Source organism: Oculina patagonica, chromosome 3 (genome assembly GCF_052425735.1).
Source record: "Oculina patagonica isolate OP01 chromosome 3, crgOcupat, whole genome shotgun sequence".
Lineage (NCBI taxonomy): Eukaryota > Metazoa > Cnidaria > Anthozoa > Scleractinia > Oculinidae > Oculina > Oculina patagonica.
This window is the reverse complement of record NC_135760.1, coordinates 11762482-11782645: the sequence shown is the minus strand read 5'-3', so window position 1 is coordinate 11782645 and position 20164 is coordinate 11762482. Positions and strand designations below refer to the sequence as shown.

Here is a 20164-nt window from a genome sequence, read left to right as displayed (position 1 = left end):
CCGTTAAGGGTGCGGGAAGAGGGGGGGATTTACGTTTTTCCAAGGGGGTTGTCGTTTGTCGTGATTTCATTTTATGTGCTGTCGCTACTTTTTGGGCCATGTCGCTTGTCGGAATTTACCCTGGCAGGGCCTCATCAAATGAAACCAGTTAAGTGAGAGCTTTCGCGTGGTATAACTTTTTTCTCTATATTTAACAAAATAGTTTTAATTTAATGTTTAAACAGAAGTTGACTACATACCTCTGCATGTCTGAAAATCATACACGCGTGGTACAGATTTTTTCATCTTTATTTTACAAAATTGTATTAATTTAATGGGTTTACTACAAACCTTTGCATGTCTGTAAGTCATAAAACAGTTTATAACCTTCAGGACATGAACATATGCGCTTTCCATTGACAAAACTGCAGTCATGCGAGCAGCCACCATTGTTTTTCAAGCAAGGATCACTGTCTGCAAGACAAAATTCAATAACATCTTTAAATTTAAAGAAAATAAGAAAAAAAAAAGAGTAAATAAACTGATAAAACAAAAGAAAAATAAAAAATAACTAAATATTGAACTAAAGAACTAAAACAAAGTACTGCATGTGTACCAAAACATACTGGAGAATATTGTATGCTGCTGCGTGCGCTGCTGCTGCTTTCGCTTGGAGACCAGGCTCCGCTCTTGGAGCATTAACAACGAAAAAAAGTCAAGCATGACTGCCGGGTGGAAGTCTCTTTGTTTTGAATGTCACAGTGCTTTGCTTGCCCTCCAGCAAGGTAATATTTTGTACCACGTGATCATTAACTGCAAAGGGCCAATTTGATAACACTAAACACTTATTTTTTTTGGCTCTGTAACAGGAAACAGTAAAAGTTAAGGCATTTTTACACTGACAGTAAAAAATTGACTGTAACAGTAAATTTTCTCCAAAAAGAAACAAAAACGGCTCCAAAATGGACAATATTATTTTGTTTAGTATATGAAGAAGTTTTCGGCCATTTTCTGACGATTTCCGATCAGTTCGGAAGATTTCCGAAGACTACTAAAGATGTTTGAAGACTAACGAAGATTTCCGAGAAGAAATTCGATAATTTTCTCTAAGTTCATGAAAGATTTTATCCGATTTTTGAAGAGCAGAAAAAGATTTACAATGCTACAGTTTTTCATGATAAAACCTCCAAATACTTAACAGTATTTAAAAAAATTAGCCAATGTAACAGCAAATACTAAAAATGATGGGCAAATAACACTAAACACTTAACCCCATTCAGACCCTCAGCTTTGACCCTCAGCCCTTTTTACAGCACTTCATGCCATCTGGACAGTGTTCATCCCTTCAAACAATCATTGAAAACCTCTTTTGGACATTTAGCGGGAGTGTCGAAAATTTAATCAGTCATATAAATTAATTATTAATCCATTTTCGAGAAAAAAATGGATAGTAAAACATTCTCACTGTATACAATTGCTCTGACACGGGAAGCTAAGTTATGGGAAGATACCCGCGACTGCCAGGGCAATTGGCGTGTAGAATGTAGGATACAGCAGTGATCGACCACCACCAGGGGAGGTGGGAGAGGCAAAACTTTTACCGTCACTTCACCGAACTCCGTTGAACTGGCCACGAGGTGACTGAAACTGTGATATTTGAAGCGAAGGTCGCAATGCATCATGCTACTAGTGCGCAGGTGCAACACGCTGGAATTTAACGGACTTAAGCCATTCCGCGTGACGGGCTAATTATGTATGCAGTGAGAATAGTTGAGATGTTTAGATCGTTTTAGCTTTTTCTTTTCCAGTGAAACTCATAAAATTTTTGTATTACATGTATTCACTATTTAGTTCTAGCTTGTTTCAAAATGAATGACTAAACTTGAATGAATGAATGACTTTACCTGAAGTGGATGGCGGCGTTTTGCTTGGTGTTGAATTCGATGGCGCTGCAAGAAGAAAAGAACGATTCTTTTAGCTAACTTACAAGGGGACCATGGTCTGGAACTAAAGAAATAAAATAGTAACTTTTGAATAAATTTCTTTTTTAGAGTAGAGATGCAACAATTCCTCATGTGTTATCCAAAGAAAATTTGATAAATCTTCAAAGTCTTGAATAACTCACCAACGCACTCGAGTCCACATCCCCCCGTGTAACAGCACTTCAGGCCAAGTTGACAGTTATCATCAGAAAGACAAAAATGTTCTGGTTCTGCTGGGCATTCATCGGGAATCCCAAATATTGGACAACGTGCTGGCCCTGTTTGAGATGCTGCAAACAAAAAGTTTTGACTGTGTCACGGATTTTAGCCAAATTTAGGAATGGGAAATGAGCATCAAATTCGACAAAATATAAAAATAACCTTCTAAAACAGTGAAGGAACATTTCAATGACACAGAAAATACAAAAGAAGGCACGGATGGCCAAAAGTGACAAAGATTGAAACGGATCGCGATATAGGTTTTTGAAATGTTGTCGGGCTGAACAGTTTTACAAAGTTAGTCCTGTTTGCTTGAAAATGTTCAGCCACCGGGAAGCCAGGAGAGAGGTTACGGATACTTCGCAAGTGCTCACTGAAACGTTCCCGGAGGCGCCTCCCAGTCTCATCGATGTATAGGACCGAACAACGGCGACAAACGATGCAATAGACAACATTTTCAGACTGACAGGTGAAGCGATCACGGATGGTATAGACGCTCTTGGGGCCCATTTCAACTCAGCCTCCCACTCAGTCGACGACATAGCGGTTTGTGGCCTGAAACAGTGCAGTGGCGGCAACACGCGCCGGAAACAGCAGGAAATGCGACTGATTTTCGAGCTCGGTTCTCTCAGACCAAGCGGACTGAACATTAATTTCAGTTTTATTTGACTGATCCTGCGCATATCAACAACATGCGCCGTGCATTTCATTTGTACATCAATCCATAATTAATCGACTGTGTAAATTTCGCGCGCGCTCGTATTGCGCGCGCTAGCCGTTTGTTTTTCGTATGGCGCAACTCGCTTTTTAACATCGGCATTTTTACATTACACTGAAGAAGGGCTCTGCCCGAAACGTCTGTATATATTAATTTTTTGACACTTAAAAGAGTTTTTTCTCGAATTTTTTTACTTTAATCCAAAGTGTCACGCATCATTGACTGTTTATTTCATTCTTTTGGCTTCATTACATACCGGGATTACATACTACAAACTGAATTTGGGACTTTGAAAAGTGTTTTTGTTTTGACCTATTTTACCGTAAATGTCAAAGTAGTTTGGCCAATTCCTTCTCTTTTATCGCTCCCCGAATATCGCTACTTAAAATTTTGGCAGACTCCATCCAGATTCTCTCTGCTGATTTTTTTCCAAGTTTTTGTGCAGCAAGTTACGTACTACAGTGGAACAGAACTTCCGTGAAAGGACAGACACGGTGTAGACCCACTGGTGCACCACTGGAACGAAGAGATGTGAAGGGACTATGTCACGGATTTTACCAGATTTTTGAACAGCCATGTTATTATTTCCGGTTTATATAAAAGTCACGTAGAACTAAGCAAACATTTATGGCACCTAAAAGATCACCTAAAAGAAGGACACAATCTCCTGGAAAATCCTAGCCAAGGCCAAATCTTATACTAATCTTTCCAAACGATGTAATCTATGTAATACCGAAAAATTCTACATTTTATATAAACCGGACATGGCGCGCTAAACTTGTAACGGGCATCTTTAGCTGCGGATGGCTCGGATGCATGGAAACGGATTGCAACTTGAAAACAGTTTAGACCAAAAATCTGCGAAATCCGCGTGACATAGCCCTTAATATTCATGGCTACACTTACCAGCTGGGGCTGATAAAGATGACTCAAACAAACACAGCAAAACAAAGGACTGAAAGGATGTCACAAGAACAGCCATGGCTTGTTACTTTTCCTTCAGTTTGGTTGCACGTACTAACGCGCATAGAAGAGTGCTATTGAGCTTCAAGTTCACTCACTCAGGTTAAATAATCTGAAATGCGATCACGCCATCCACCCACACCCAAGCAGAATGTCAAGGTGTCAAGAATACAAACACGTAATGCTCACTCCATAGACGTGACTGTTTCTAAATTATGCTCTCGTCCGTCCGCCATGTTGTTGGCACTGTTTCACAACTGACATCGGTACGTGTGATAAAAAAAAGATTAAAATTATCATTTTAGCTGCTCTCGAGGATTCCCGGGGAAGGCTTTCTATAACGGGGATTAGTTAGTTATGCTAACTAATGTAAGTAACCTTTAATGGCCGGGAAAAAGAAAATTATCAGTGATGAAGGACATTTTGGATCGATAACGCAATATCCAGTAGGATGTGCTGCTCCCGGAACCAAATGGAACGCCTGGCAAGGGACTTTATGAGGAGATTTAATACATCTGGACCCCACAGTATATCTATTAGTAAATTTTCAAAATAAACCGCAAAAAAAGGAAATTTTCGTCTGTGACGCGTCATCTCCCCTGCCACTGTCGCATATCACTCCTCAATAGAGAGTCAATAGAAGAGTCCACAAGTGCTCAAGTGCTCCGGATTTCCTTTTCTGCTGACAATTCCGCTTTACACGTTCATACTCAAAAAAAAAAAAAAACACCACTTTTGAATGTAAATTTATCTCTCTCTGCGTTGGTATTTATGCCCAGATCATGATTATAACTTATAATAACTGAATTCGTGCCAGCATTATGCTGCCCTGTATATCTGCTCCGACGGACACGTTATTTTTCCGCCCAAACAGTCTGTTTTTTTAAATTTTTTTTTTTTCTTTTTTTTTTTTTTGTTTTGGGGGGGGGTAGGAAAAAAAAAACTTCAATAAACAACCCAGTTTAATTATTTTCTCAAGATAATAAAACAATAAATATTATCTCTCCTTGCGGGGAGTTTCGTATTTCAATTTAATGGTCACGAGAAGAATAACACCTCGCCGTATATATCAGCTCGCACTGACACATTACCCCCCCACCCCACAGCTTACGTGTATCAGTCTTTAACCCTAAAGCAATGCTGATCGAATTACCACGTTTTTGACTGTAGAGTATTTACGTATCAGCGTTAGCTTTATTTTTTATTTTTTTTTATCGAAATTCGTCATTACAGTGTTTTACCTGTAGTATATATAGTGGAACCCCAGTAAATGGACACCCCCTTATTACGGACAATTTTGTTTGTCCCGACAAAAAAGTTCTTTCAACGGACAGTTCTGTTACCTAATGAAACTCTCAAATGCATACAAAGTTAACTTTGCTTTACGGACACTTTTCGATCAGATCAGATTTCAGTCGAAAGGGGTTCGTTTAATACATCTGGGCCCCACTGTATATCTATTAGTAAATCTTTAAAAGAAGCCGCAAATAAAAAGAAAATTTTCGTCCGTGACGTGTCTCCTCCCCTGCCAATTGAAGAAGAATAGTCTACAAAAAAAAAAAAAAAAAAAAAATTTTTTTTGGGGGTGAATTCACGGCCCCCCGCCAAAAAAAAAGGTGTGTTTTGGGGGGGGGGAAAAAAAAAAAAACAAAAAAAAAAAAAAAAAAAACACAAAACCGGGGGCGGCCCCCCGCAATGGGAGGAGGGCGCTCTCACCACCCCCCCACCCCCCCCCCCCCTCCCACATTAGCACCTTTTTAGGAAAAGAACCCTCGTTCAACTCATCCGGATTTCCCACTCCGCTGACGATACCACTTCACACTAGAATTGAGATTAATCTGTCTCTACGTCGGTATCTATGTCGGATCATGATTATAACAAAATTCGTGCCAGCATTATGCTGCCCTGTATACAGTGGAACATCGATATAACGAAAGGCCAAGGGACTGGCAAAATGTGTTCGCTATATCGAGGTTTCGTCATATCGAGGTTCTTTTCCATATAATTGCTATTACTGGGACTAAAAATATCGTTCGTTATATCGAGGACTTTTTTTTTTTATAGAGGTTCGTTAAATCGTGGTTCCACTGTATCTGCTCCGCCCCCCCCCCCCCGGGTCCGACTGACACTTTATTCCCCACCCAAACAGTTGACACCTCGCCGTATCAGCTCGCACCGGACACGTTGCCTCTACCCCACTCCCCCCCCCCCCCCCCCCCCCCCCCCCCCCCCCCCCCCCCCCCCAAACAGCTGACATGCACGTCGCTTTAAGCAGTGTTGATCAAATCACCGCTTTTCTGTAGAGGATTTTCGTATCAGCATTAGGTATATTTTTTTTTATTGAATTTCTTTATTTGACTCAGTGAATAAGCGTAACGTTTCTTCAGTTTGGAAAACAATTCAGTTAGGCATTATAGCCATCGTTTTGTTGCTTTCAAATGGCATGTTTAAGTCTTTGTATTTATAAAGACTATAAAATATGTGCCCTTGACGTTTTATCTCAGAGCCTGGTTAATTTTAGTCTCCCTCGCAGCCGTTTTTGGTGTCGTCACGCAACAAAAATTCCTAATGTTGCGTGACGACACTAAAAACGGCTGCGAGGGAGACTAGGTTAATTTGGACACCCCGATAATACGGACACTTTTGCGTGTTCCTTTGGTACGTGCCCGTATGATCATGAACGTGTTCCACTGTAAGATCACACCTGAATTTTAGCTTTTCAGGAGGGCCACTGATTCACCAGCTCTGCTCTTACGAGTCAGTATCATTTAATTAAGCAGTGATAAAGTTGTTTTATAAACAGTGTTCAAATAAGCACGTGCAGTGTAAGGATTTGAGATTTTCGTGATTTACTCGTAAAAAAAAAAAAACAGCCCTATCGCCCACCCGGGGGCAAGGAACTAAGACTCTTTAAAAAAAACCACCAGTTTCTTGTCAACGCGAAAGAAAAGATAACACACACTTTTTTTTACTGTTTCCAATTCCTGTCGTGATCTTGGCATGTCACTCGAGGCAAGCCCCGCCTCTATAATCAGGCCCTTACAGCTTTAAAAACTTTCGGAAACTTTAAGTACTCGAATTACAGCCACACAAAATTTAACGAGTTATGTTCATCAGTTCTTGAGGCATGTTCTTAGCACATGTTGATCCTTTCACTTTGTCAAATGTTTTACGGTAGTGATAGTCACTGCTTGTCAATGCATCTTCGTTGTAGCATCGCAGTCGTCGTCCGCTTTCAGAGCCGTGCAGATTAGCAAAGTCAAACAACGAGAAACTGTTCAATCCTTGGCATTCGACAAAAGAGACGCTATTTTGACACATGGCATTGCGTCTTTCCTGGACACTGATATCTGAGGAAATAATACAAAGGAAAGAAAGCTAGAAAATGGCGGCTTTTTCTTTAGCTTTACGGCTGGACCTCGCCAGAGAGGTAAATCGTCATTATCTCGAAAACGAGTACGGTGTCCTATCATTTTTTCTGTTGTTTTGAAATGAATAGTAACTTTCTTTCTCAGTTAGAATAAATTTGAACCAATCCTCAGTGTAGAATAGGAAATAATCGTAGAAAACGTGAATTTAGCAGGCAATATTATTATAACGATTTATATATAATTATTGGGTATAAACAAGGTGCTGTTGCTCCTAAACGTGCATGGGCACCCCCCCCCCCCCCATTTTTATTTCAAAATTTAGGTTCCAAAAACAAAAACAATCAACAGGCAAAGTTTGACAGAAATCTCAGTGCAGATTCTATTTCAGTGGAATAACCTTAAAAGATAAAACCAAATATATTTTACAGTGTAGTTATAACCGGATTTGGACCCGTCAAAGACATTCTTCAACATTTTAAGAGAAATAGAAGGAATGTAGGGGAAATTTTCGTTTCAGAAAAGTGTTTTAGCAGCTTCACTTCGATTAATATATGAAGAGAGCTCAGATCGTCGGGCATTCCAGTTTGTTTGTCTCAGTCTTGTTTGAAGCTATGTGTCACTCGCGCGCTTTGCTATTTGTTATGGCTGACATGCACAAATGAGCGTACCTGGTACGAAGCACTCAGAGCCGGGAATAACTTGAATATCTCCAACCAAATTGGATTTCAACTTACTCCAACGAACCACGTTTCCATTCCACAGACCACATCCTCTCCCCATGTTCTCCGCGTATTCTGGCTCCAATCTAATATCCCAGACATTCAGTCGAGTCATTTCACCCACAAAAGCTTTTGATGCATCAAAGGCACTTTGTACTGTCAAATAAGAAATTATAGAAATTGCATTTCTTATTTTGTGGGCATGATTTACTAGCTATACGTTCGATATTGTTTTACTTTGCAATTGTCTGGACTTTTTATGATCTTTTGTGGTACGTTTTAACGTCGGCATGCAAGTTGCTAAGGGCAAGAATGGAAAATAATTAGAACAGGAAATATCATTTCGTTGAGCTTGCTCGCTTTAAACTTGCGATCAGGCGCCTTTATGTTTTTTGGGGGGAAGGGGGGGTGGTGAAGGGACGGCATGATTGCAGGTTTGCTACTTTGCGCATTGTTTTAATTTTAAGGCCACCAGGCTTACAATACAACCCAAGCTAATAGGCAACCTCGTTCCCAGGGTCTCTCTCTCCCCGCACTTTCCCCCTCCCCCAGGGCGAGGAAAGAGAGACCCTTTTCTCTCACTCTGGAGGCGGAGGGTGGGAGAGACCTTGGAAACGAGGTTGGCTAAATGGCTTACCCAGAGATGTTTGTCTTTGTCCAATGATGAATCTTCCATTGCGGACAACTTTATCGTTTGTTTTGTATCCCGTTCCATGTAGCACTGTTTGTTGATCAACATACAGCCAGTATGGTCCACTCTGTCTCATATTCCAGCTGATGCAGACATGATGCCAACTTCCGTCCGCCAAGTTAGAGCTCACAGAAACTCCTCTGGTTGTAAGTGAAAAACATATGAAAATTACATCTTTCTTTTCATTTTTATCTTTATTTTCTACTAGCAATTTTTTTGTGTTATCAGCGAAGGGATGGCGTAGTGTGCATACGATCCCAGTGGCCCATCAGGCCAGAGCTTGTGATGTGTAATCTCGGTTTCCGTAGCATGAAGTGACCAGCAGTATATTTCTTCCCCCTCCCCTGGGTAGAATGCTAGCAGTAAGCAGTAATTGGCCGGTACCCACTTATACACTTGGTTAAAAGAGGCAATAAGAGGGTAAAGTGTCTTTCCCAAGGTTAAAACACAGTGACCCCGGCCAGGACTTGAACCCAGCCCGCTCGATCCGGAGTCCAGCGCGGTAACCATCAGGCTACCGCGTCTCTTGAATTTGTGTTGTTAATTTTTTACATAATTTCCAAACCTGGCATAATTTTGAAGTAATTTGACAAAACAAGGGTATTGCAAATGGCGTAATAAGCTATTTAGCTGCAAGCACACTCGCAAGAAGTGTATAGTCCCAACGAGCCTGTGCGCCCGGACTGACTGACTTACTTTGGATCCCAAGCATTTATGTTCATTTGAATGGTGTTCCCGTCGATAATTGACCACACAATAGCTGTGACGTGGTCATCATTTGAGTAAGAAAAGATGGTGAGTTCACCAGACCACGCTGTTGTCTTTATCCACGCGCATGCGCTAAGTTGAGTCATGTAAATGCTAGGTCCACTAACGTCAGCGTAGCTGTTGCTGGACTTCCTAGTGAAGTTAAGAGTGTATTCGCTTGCCCTCGCTGCAAAAGATTGTAATACATGTACATTCAGTTATTATTCGATGCGCGGATATTTTGCAGTAAGACACTACCTCTCTGGAACCTCTATTTTCATTCGCCGGCTGTAAACACTTCCTCTATTGTTATTCAGGGCTAGGGGCATTGTTGTCACCTGTTATCTACTGTTTTAAGAACCAATGAATTAACTTGTTCCGAGAGGTAGTGGGCGACCCATATTTTGTCCAGGGGTAATTTCTTTCAAGATTGTATATTGAAGATTTTGGTATCACTTAAGGACGGTGCCTCCTTTTTTATTGCGCACATATTCTGCGCATCACACAACGCATCGATTACACTGGAAGCGAGCGATAGGGTTGTTTTCTAGCTCAAAATGACGAATTCAACTGCTTACCCGTGAGTCCAACGTCATTACCATGAGAGATCTCAACACTTCCCATGATTCCCTCTCTCAGCATGGACCACGCAAGCGCATCTCCACTCTCTGAACCAGGCTCCCTAGCTAACGCTGCCACAGCTCTTGCGGAAAGCGTCTTTGTCCAGATATTAAACCCTGTTAGCATTCCCTGGAAAGGTTTGTGCGTATGATAAGCTCCGTTTTGTACAAACTGACCGAGGTGAAAAACACCTCCACCTTGTACCGTGCGATCTTTTATTTGACCTTTCGTTTCCGTAAACTGTAGAACGCCATCTAGATAAACGTGCCAAACAGTCGTGCTGGAATTCCAATCTGTGCACAAGTGATGCCAATAACTGTCTGCAAGAGGTGGGCCGCTGTATGTAACTCTGAAATTCAAAATAAAAATAAAAACAAAATGCTACAAATAGCGACACGTAAAACACTCGGTCTCATCGCCTGATGAATACAAGCAGAATAGCAGTCGAAGCAATCAACGCTTTAAAACGATTCCATCATGTGACGAACGAGTAGACGATCATCTTCCCTATTCTCTACTTTTCGCTACGTTGCGAGACAAGTTGCTCTGTGTGACACGTCACTCGCCATTGTAACACAATCTTATTAAAATGAGCCAATCAGAGCGCACCCTTTGCTCGCGGGAAATTTCATGACGATAACTTTAAGCGGGTGCGTTTTAAATTGCGAACAAAAATTGCAAACGCGACACCCCTTCTGCAACTTGCAATGTTTTTAAGTCGTCTTCTTTGCGTTGCAACAAAAATTGCCTCGTGTAACTGTATTTTGTTTTATCCAAAGCCTTCTAGGCGTCCAGAGGATGTCGCCAGCTCTGCTTTGGTAGCTTGCTTTGAAGAATTGCAAGAATAATTTCTTCATCTCATTTGAAACGGTCACAAGCTTGAAGGGAAAATTTCAACAGTGAAAATTGTACTTACCTTGTTGATCCTAAACCCAAATGAAGCTTCCAAAATATGCCGAAATAAATCTCCAGCGCAGAGTTAAGTCCACCAGGAGCCACGTAAGAAAAGACATTGAAATCATTCTTAGCGTTTTTCATCCACCAGCAAATTGTTCCTGCACTTAGAGATGGCATATTAACATTCCGAACAACAACGTTGTTTACTGAAGCAGATGGGAAATTAAGAATAAACCTTGATTCGTCAGCTATAAATGAAAAAGAAAAAAATAAGTAGCTGTGGTTAAATTTTTGCAACCGTTTGTTCCCATTTTTACTTACGCCCCTGATGAAGATAAAGGTTGGTTTTGTACGTTCAACCCGAACCATGATTGGGCCAAAATAAATTTATAAAATCAGTCTTTATAGCTGTTTGATCAGCCCAGCACTTAAAGTTAAACAAAATATTAAATAACGACAAAGGATCAAGCTGGAAATTTTAGTCGGGGTTGGGGGTGGGGAAACTTCCTTATAAAAGTGACAGAAGTTTGAGAAATGTCTACGTCGGGCTAAGTGTCCAATACCGCCGGAGCTTATCCTGGTTTTCGTAGCATTCAGCGTCTAGGAGTATTTCGTTCCCAAGCCACTGCCCGCATCATTAAATTCGCTACACCTGGCTGGAGAAAGGCACCCTGAAAGTAAGGTGTCTTGCCAAAGAATATACAGTGACCCCCGGCTTAGGATAGAACCCGGACCGCTCGATCTGGAGTTCGATGTGCTAACCAATAGGCCAACGCTCTGGGGCTAGTTTTATAGATTTTATATAATTCCATGACCTTTTGAGGAGAGAAGCAAAATTCTGACACAAACTTTATGTATTAAGATAATAATATGCATATTAATTATTAATTACATTTGTTATATTTGAAGGCCTGAAAAGGAAAAATGGGAACTGGGATGTGGGCAAATTTTCACTGGGAAAATGGGATTTGGGTCACTTGGAATGGGAATCACATACATGTAAACAAACACAACAAGCCAGAGGTTGCTTCTTAGTGCAAAAGGCGCCGTTGAACGGCGGAGTTCCAGAAATATTTGTGGGGGATTAGCAACGCGCTTGGTGTGAATCTATTGTTTCGAGCGAAGACGATATCTTCACCAAAAAGAGCTGGAAACATGTCTTGTAGCCGTCAACGCTATAAGTTTTAATGACTTTTCTTTCAACCCTCAAGAAAATATATTTAGGTTATTAAAACCTAATTAGTGAAAAATAACTGTAACAGCGAATAAAAGAACAGCTATAAACATATCCGTCAGGATTCATTTCTGATTTCATAAAGACCGGTTTACATGCTACGATTTGCGGGATGATTTGCTTTACAGCAGATTTACCGCTGCGATTCGTCCGTTCGAAGGAAGGTTGAAAATTGGACTGATTTCTAAAATCTGTCCATTTTGGCTGAGTTCTTTTCTTCTAATCCGTAAATAAAGCACACAAAAATGGAATAACGTCTCCTACTATTCATTGCAAATACAAATAATTTTACTCTACTCTACACACAACTGAATAGAGACGGCAAATTTTTGCCGTTTTCCTTAAACGTCATGCTTAACCTTATATTAAATCACAAACTAATACGCTAATGGCGTCTATATTTAATTTTGTTTCTTGGGGTGGGAGGGGCTACTTAAATTTAACGAGTATTAAATTAGACTGACACAAATTTTAGCGAGCACTTAATTTAGCGATTTTTGCCCAACTCGCTAAAATCGCTAAAATTAGTAGCCGCTAATAATATTAACCTTAAGGTATTAAATATAGAGCAGAGCTTACCGCAGTTAGCCCATTGTCCAGCGTAGACGGCATCAAACGAACACCACAACTTAGTATGATTAATACTGGTGCAGGAATCGTAAGACACTCCCTTATACACGAATTGAAAAACACAACAACGGCCTTGAGGATCATCTGTCTTCTTTCCAGGTGGACATGGCTCCTCTATCCAACAAACACATCATCATAGTATTGAAACTGTACTTTTGACAATTTATTACTGGGTCACATAACCGCTGTGCTTTTAAGGGCCTGTTTACATGATTCCGTAGTGATTTTCATTCCGGAACGAAACTCGTTCCAGAATGAAGTTCGTTCTGCATTCACATGACAGAGTAGACCGGCTCAACCTAAGGCGTTTTGACGTGCGTGGTTTTCGCGCGAGATAAAAACAAGATGGCGCATGTTTCGCGCAAACATGTTTAATTGTGAGCAATTTGACTATAGTACTGCTTCTTTGGGCTAAACAGTAAATGCTTTTACGTTTTTTCGCTCTGAGTTCAAACTGTGGCCTCCATATGCGGTTTCATGAGATGCAGTTTCATCTCGGAACGAAATTCGTTTTGTGTTTACACGCTACCAGAATGAAAATTCATTCCAGAACGAAAATTTCATTCCGGAATGAAAGCCGGAATTGACTCATTCCGGAATGACTTGAATTTTGTCTCGGTATCATGTAAACAGATACACTGACAGCGTCGATCGGCTCAACCGTAGCGGTTTCACTTGCGCGGCCTGCAGTTTTCGCAAAACAAGGTGGCGCATGTTTCGCGCGAGATCAAAACAAGATGGCGCTGGTTTTGGTGCAGGTTAGTAAAATGTATACAAAATTTTCATCAAAACAGTAAGGTAAACTTGTATCTTTGATGCTATTTTATTAAGTGGGAAACTATTTTAATACAATTTTCATGGCTGACAAAAATGGGATTCAGGAAGGTTACGATTTGGCGATTAATATTGTTCAACGCAAACTTGGTGAGACAACTGAATGGACTTTCAAGCCTGTTAAAACATTGGGCAGTATCTTTAAGAAACCAAAACACCGCCCCGCCACAAATCAGATCAAGGGAATTATGTACAAAGTCAAATGCAAAACATGTGATTTTGCCTATGTGAGAGAGAGCAAAAGATCGTGGAATTCGCGCGGCGCAGAGCACAAGCCTGGCACAAGATCTAATAACGAAAGCGCAATAAGATTTCACGCGGAAACAACAGACTTAACATTCATCCGGATTAGGTAGAAATTTTAGAAAAAAATGTCAACAATAGGCAACAACGCCTATTCCTAGAAGCGCTACATTCTATCCAGGACATGAACTGTGTGAATGAGCATGTGCATTTCTCACAAGTTTATTTATTTAACATGGGAACATCCCTAGAGACCGGCGGTGTATAAAAACTTATTATGCAAAAACTGAACCAATTTTAATTATGATGACGGTAACAGAGAGTTACCGAAAATTCAGTTTTATACGTGTTTTTTTACCACCTTTTGAAACCGATTTTAAGATCAGATGCAAACCAAATTTTTATTATGTCAAACACTGATCGCCCTAATAACATTTGGCACAAACGTTATGTATTAAGATGATAATATGCATATTAATTGTTAAATACATTTGTTATATTTGAAGGGCCCAAAAAGGAAAAATGAAAACTTGGATAAGGGCGAATTCTCACTGGGAAAATTAGATTTGGGTCAAAGGGAATGGGAATCTTATCAAAACAATAGAACTGGTTTTGCAATTTGAAAATTGGGAAAACAATAGGCTGGAATATTGAATTTGGGCAAAATTTGGGCTGAAAATGGGATTTAATATCCCCCTCCCCCCTTTCAGGACCCTCTTATTTTAAACAGAAGATAGTTGCATACTTAATTTTCAAAACTTGGAAATATTTTACAATCTGATGAAAGTTGCTAGAAGATAAGCACGGATAAAAATGTGTAGTATTTTTGATTAATATTCGCTCCTTTATATCTTACCTGTTGTGTTACATGATGATTGGGATCTCATTTCAACTTGTCCATTCATTTTCTTTCGAAACTCACTCCAAAACAAAACATTTCCAAGAGAATGATTTCTGTAGCAATACTGCGACATGTTTTTGATAGAAGGGTGATCGATGACATGGTCCCACCAGTTAAACTTGCTGATAGTACCAATGAATGACTTGGCAGCGTTGGCCTGGTCCTGACCCAGTACCAGTCTTCCACTTCCGTATAATGACAGTCCAGTTCCCAGGCCACTTCCACTGCCTCTCACTGCTCCGTCCAAGTATACGTTCCAGTCTCCTGCAGCGCTACTCCACGTCAGGCAAACGTGGCGCCATTTGCCATCGTTCAATGATACCAAGCTTACTTGTCTGTTAATGAAAAGCGAAATGAAGAGCACTTACGGCTTAAGAAACCTATCTACCTTATTGTTACTAATTTTCGCGGGAACTAAATTTCGCGAAAATATAACGGGCATATTTCGCGGGACTTTATTTTCGCGATTTGGCCAAAAGAATACATTTTAAGGAACTAAATTTCGCGAAAACTGTGTCAAAATACTAGTCTACATTAACAAACAGTAAGTCTCAAAATTAACAAAACTGATTTTAATTTTCTACGAAAATACTTTCCAATGGCACTGAACAAAACCACATAACAAAACGACGTTTAAAACAGTTTGACATGTTCTTTTGTAACAAAGTAGAGCAAGTTTGACGACTGTACCAAGAACAGTATGTGGTAAACTGACCATAACGTTGATTAATTATAACGAATTATGTAGAAGGGTATTAAAGTTCGCGTCGTTATTTTTCGCGAGAACCTTTTTTCGCGGGTCTTTAATTTCGCGATTTTTGAAAATCGCGAAAATTAAGTCCCGCGAAAATAAGTAACAATAAGGTAAGTAGTCGTTTAACTATAGACAAACGCAAAATGATAGAATTAAATCAGTGACAGTCTTCATTCATTCATTCATTTTCATTCATTTATTTACTTATTAATTAATTAATCAATCTATTTGTTTATTTATCTATTTATTTACTTATTTATTCGTTTATTGATTTATTTTCTCATGACTATTAAAGGCGAATGGCATTGTATGAAACAATATTTTTAAGGCATTGAGTATTTACTCCTCTAGATATAAGTGCCTTGCACAACATCGTGAAAGGAGGGGTGGAGTGCATATTTTGAGGGGGGGAGGGGGAGAAGTATTTATTTCAGCTGAAAATTTCTGCGTGTTATCTTTAATGGAAATAGCAATATTACAAGTGTGTACCTATAAATTACTTAGCTTAAACTGTAGATCTAAAAGTGATTTATGTTTCCCAAATGCTGTAGGCTTCAAAAGTACGAGAAGTTGAGCATCATGGTGCTGTAGAACCTCTTTAATACAGAAACTAAATGGACACAACTGTCTTTGTTTCGTTTGATCACGAAATAGCGCACGAAACTTTGTGCCCGTGCATGTTACAAATTTGCATAGTGGAAGTGAAGCAATTTATTTGCATTTTTTTTGTCAGTTTATAATTCGAATTCGTTATTTTGTAGCGGCAAAATCATGATCAAAAGTCGTTTAATCTAGAGGGTTTGCTTTGTTATAGGGGCCACTGGGTAAATATCAATAATTTCGCATCGTATTTTGCTGATATTTTTTATCTTGTCGCAGTTGTTAGTTTAGATTTTTAACTTTTGTTAATTCTTTTAGGTTTCGAAGTAACTTGTTACGTGAATAAATGAATTGAGTGGGATCACAGAGTGAAGTCTTTGATAACGGAGCGATGATAAACCACAGCTAGCGATTTAGAGGTGAGGTGTCCGTAAGGAGAGGTTTGACTGTAGCTTGATTATTACCAACCTACATTAAAATGTCTTTTATTCCAAAATAAAGCATAAAAACAACAACGAGAGGGAAGAAAATGATCGATGAGAAAAAAGGAAAGCAAAGCAAAACGGACTTTTTCAAGAAAATTACGGCCTGTTTGCAGGTAATTACGTGACGAGGAAGGTTAATTTACCTGTAATCTTGAAGCAAGAGTAATTTACAGTCTTCATCGCTTTCACATTCCAACGAAAGCTTCTTGGTATCATTCCTTGTCACGTACGAAAAGAGATGAAAAGGGCCTGGGTCGGTTGTTTGAAGCCACAAACACAATGTAAATGACGTAATTGTCGTGTCCAAGCTTACAACGGCAGAAGCGTTGCCGTTTTTGTTTTGAAATATCATGTCGTAGTTAAATAGCTCATCTGAAGGGAAAAGGAAGAAACGACGTAAATATTATGCGCGATGTTATCACACGCCTCCACAAGGTACACGATCCACCCCACCCTCCCTTGGGCGTGAAAACGTCATTTTTTTCATTTTCGCAACAGCGGGTTATTTGGACTCTCGGTACGAGACATGCCTTAAAATGATTCTAAAAACAATAGATAACAGGTTACAATAATGCCCCTATCCCTAGAAAACAATAGAGACCGGTAGTGTTTAAAAAAAGCGAATAAGAAAGGTAGTGGCTTACTGGGTTATTTTACCTTATTCAAGATAATAGTGAATTGAGTTTTTTTTGAGATAAAAACAAATCAATATAGCGAAACATGGTGTCGAATGTTCTACACCCAGGGTAGGGTGTAGAAGATTAGGGTATTTCTTTTATTTTATTTTCAACTTCAGCAACACAACTCAAAAGCCCTGATGCGATCGTTATGGTCACAGCTACTAGGATACTCAAACGCTACAATGAAAAATCCAAAAATCTTTTTCATTCGCGAATTTTGCTGCGAATAAATTACAATAAAAACGTACACCACCTTTCAATGATTGACAGCTGTCACCATATGTTCCAAACTTGCACTCGCACGTGATCAGTGAATCAATCAAACAAGTCTCTGCACACTTGCCACCATTCAAGCATGGAGACGAGGCACATTTGGAGGGAGTCTAGGCCACCGAGAGAAATGGAAACCAAAATTAATTAGCTGTAATTAAACTTTATAAGTGTGCCTTGGTGCAAGTGCATGCTGGATAAAAAAAGGCCATAGGCAAGATTTCATAAACAATATTCTGCAAACCTTTTGAGTGTCGTAGTATTTGTAACCAGGCCTCGTGTGGAAGTCACGCGACCTCGTCTTCATTGTGGCGTCATTCAGTTCACAGTTATTTACTCCTTCATCTTTGTAGTTGTATGATAAACACTGCTTTGTATTCAAACACTCGAACGTGCAAGATATGACATCCGGGACAGTAATATTGGAAATCACATGACCATAAAGGCTATAATCTAAAAGAAAATAAATAAATGGCTTGTAGCCAGAAATGTTTTTAGATAATTTAGCTGTAGTAATAGTTCTGTAAAGGTTGCTCTTGATGAGTTGAACTGTCACCTTTCGAGTTAAGGAGGCTCGATGTAGTTTCTTAAGCCCTAGGGTGGTTGTTTTGAATATAAAAATTATCAAGGAAGCCAATCTTCGATCATTGTTTTTGCCAAAATATACCATAATGATCAAATATGACCAATAAATTTAATAATTATAAATTATTACCATTATTTTTTTACTGGTCGCTTAGTCACAAAGGCTACCATAGCGACGATTGTCGCTTTCTTTTGTTTTCAAACAAGCCTGATTTTCTCGAATTCTGGATTGACTCTTGGTATTCATGTTTTGATATGTCAAAGTTTACTAGATTGACTAACTGTTGACGAAATTATCGCATACCGTAAAATTCCGGTTATAAGCTCCCCCGCTTATAAGCCCCCCCCCCCATGGTTATAGGCCCGTCAACCTGGAAACAAAAACATACATCCGATTATAAGCCCCCCCCCCCGGATATAAGCCCCCCTCTTCCGGATGACAGTACTGAACAGGGCTAAATGTCGCTTTTTTGTACTTTTTTAACTTAAAAACGTATTTCGATCAACACTCCCGGGGCTCGTTTCGAAACGTTTTTTTCATTCCGCTTATAAGCCTTCCCGGATATAAGCCCCTCCGCTTATAAGCCCACTAAAAAACCCTTACGAAGTTGTATAAGCCCAGGGCTTATAACCGGAATTCTACGGTAGGTCGAATATGCATTTGTAACAGTTTCTTAGCAAAGATGCTGAGAAATAGCATGCATTTAACGACTTTCGAAGCCAGGGAAGCAGAAATTATATTTCAACACGAAATAGTCTTCGACAGTCGTCATTTCCACATAAAAAAACTGAATTAAAGATAAAGAAATAAAGTGCTTTCTAAAGCAGTGGATTTATAAAGTTACATAACTTTAGCAAATTTCGATTGTTTCGATCTTGATCAATATATTTTTTTCTTACCCAGACAAATCAAATGGAAACTCAAAAAAGCGGATTTCTATTTTCTTTTTGGCCTATTTGAACAGTAAATTAGTATGTTTCTGTTGTTAATTTACACCCTAATCTTCATTTTTTTTTAACTTCATCAAATATTTATTGGAACACGGTTTAAAATTGTTTTCTTTTTAAAAGTTACTCACCGAGGTTTTTCGACTGCGATCAAATTTGGCACAATGCAGTAAAAGCACAAGTTAGAGCTTACTTGAACCCTACAGTAAAATTCAACCTTTAAGTTTTCTGATACTGATTTTCATTTTGTTAATAAACCTCGTTTAACAAGACAGGTTTTGTTGGTGTTAATGAGATATTAGGTTAATTATACAATGTGTTCACGCAGCAGAAAGACATTATTTTAGCTACGATCGTACGTTGTGTATGTTCGATGTTCAGAAAGTTTTTCTTGAAATAATTATTGTGCTTAATCCGCCGTTTACACGTAAAAAAAATTACTTTCTATTTTTTTTGCAGTTTCTGTTAAAAAAATCATTCTAGAATACGTATGGAGTGTGGGGTAAAAACATTCATATTTTATACGCGGCCGGAAATCTGTTGTGTCGAGTATTGAGCTTAAATGCTTGCTAGATAGACAAAACAGTTCAGGAACAGTTGAATTTCTAAAGAAAAATACGCTCACTAACATGTACCTGATGTACCGTCACGTACCTGTGTAGGGCTGCCTGAAATCTGCCTCTCGTCTACATTTGTTCCTCAAGATATCTGACGAAACATTCGATGGAAAGAACCACGACATCAAACACAGGAGAAACACTCTCTTCATGTCAACAGCTCGAAAAAAACACGAATTCTTGTAAAGTAAGTTACACAAGGAAAACTTGTATGTGTACGTACTCCTAATCACTTGCCTTGCTCAGCGAAACCTTTGGGCGTTAATATTAAAAGAAAAAATTATTTAAGTAGTACTAATGAATGAAACAATAACTTATATAAACTACAGGTGTGATTAATTTAAACATATTTTTTTGCACGGATTCACTTGCAGCAATTAAATACAATTATCACAAGCACTCTCCTTATGCAGTCATTTGTTTGTAGCTACATGTCGGCTGAAATAGCCGATAATTAGCATTTGCACAATGAACGT

General features: G+C 39.3%; 2 protein-coding genes across 7 annotated transcripts in view; both read right to left on the bottom strand.

The window, feature by feature from the left end:
* The window catches only part of LOC144646582 (uncharacterized), a 79244-nt gene extending 75297 nt beyond the window's left edge, over positions 1–3947 (bottom strand). For 3 of the 6 annotated variants that reach the window (XM_078506220.1, XM_078506221.1, XM_078506222.1), the window contains exons 1-4: positions 3805–3947; positions 2105–2251; positions 1884–1928; positions 331–453 (exon numbers count right to left, since the gene is read on the bottom strand). In XM_078506220.1, the coding sequence (XP_078362346.1) occupies positions 331–453; positions 1884–1928; positions 2105–2251; positions 3805–3880 (391 nt within the window). In that variant the 5' untranslated portion in view covers positions 3881–3947. The remainder of the gene's footprint in view (positions 1–330; positions 454–1883; positions 1929–2104; positions 2252–3804) is intronic. The other 3 variants (XM_078506217.1, XM_078506219.1, XM_078506218.1) reach the window with 1 other exon arrangement.
* Positions 3948–6556: 2609 nt separating this feature from the next.
* Positions 6557–19840, bottom strand: LOC144647500 (uncharacterized). The gene is made up of 12 exons (XM_078507299.1): positions 19726–19840; positions 17783–17991; positions 17522–17651; positions 16732–16960; positions 14705–15084; positions 12721–12885; positions 10927–11155; positions 9968–10359; positions 9339–9576; positions 8589–8782; positions 7901–8107; positions 6557–7211 (listed from the first exon to the last, which is right to left on the bottom strand). Exons 1-12 carry the CDS (start codon positions 19838–19840, stop codon positions 6958–6960), a joined length of 2742 nt encoding a protein of 913 aa, XP_078363425.1. The 3' UTR covers positions 6557–6957.
* Positions 19841–20164: the final 324 nt, after the last annotated feature.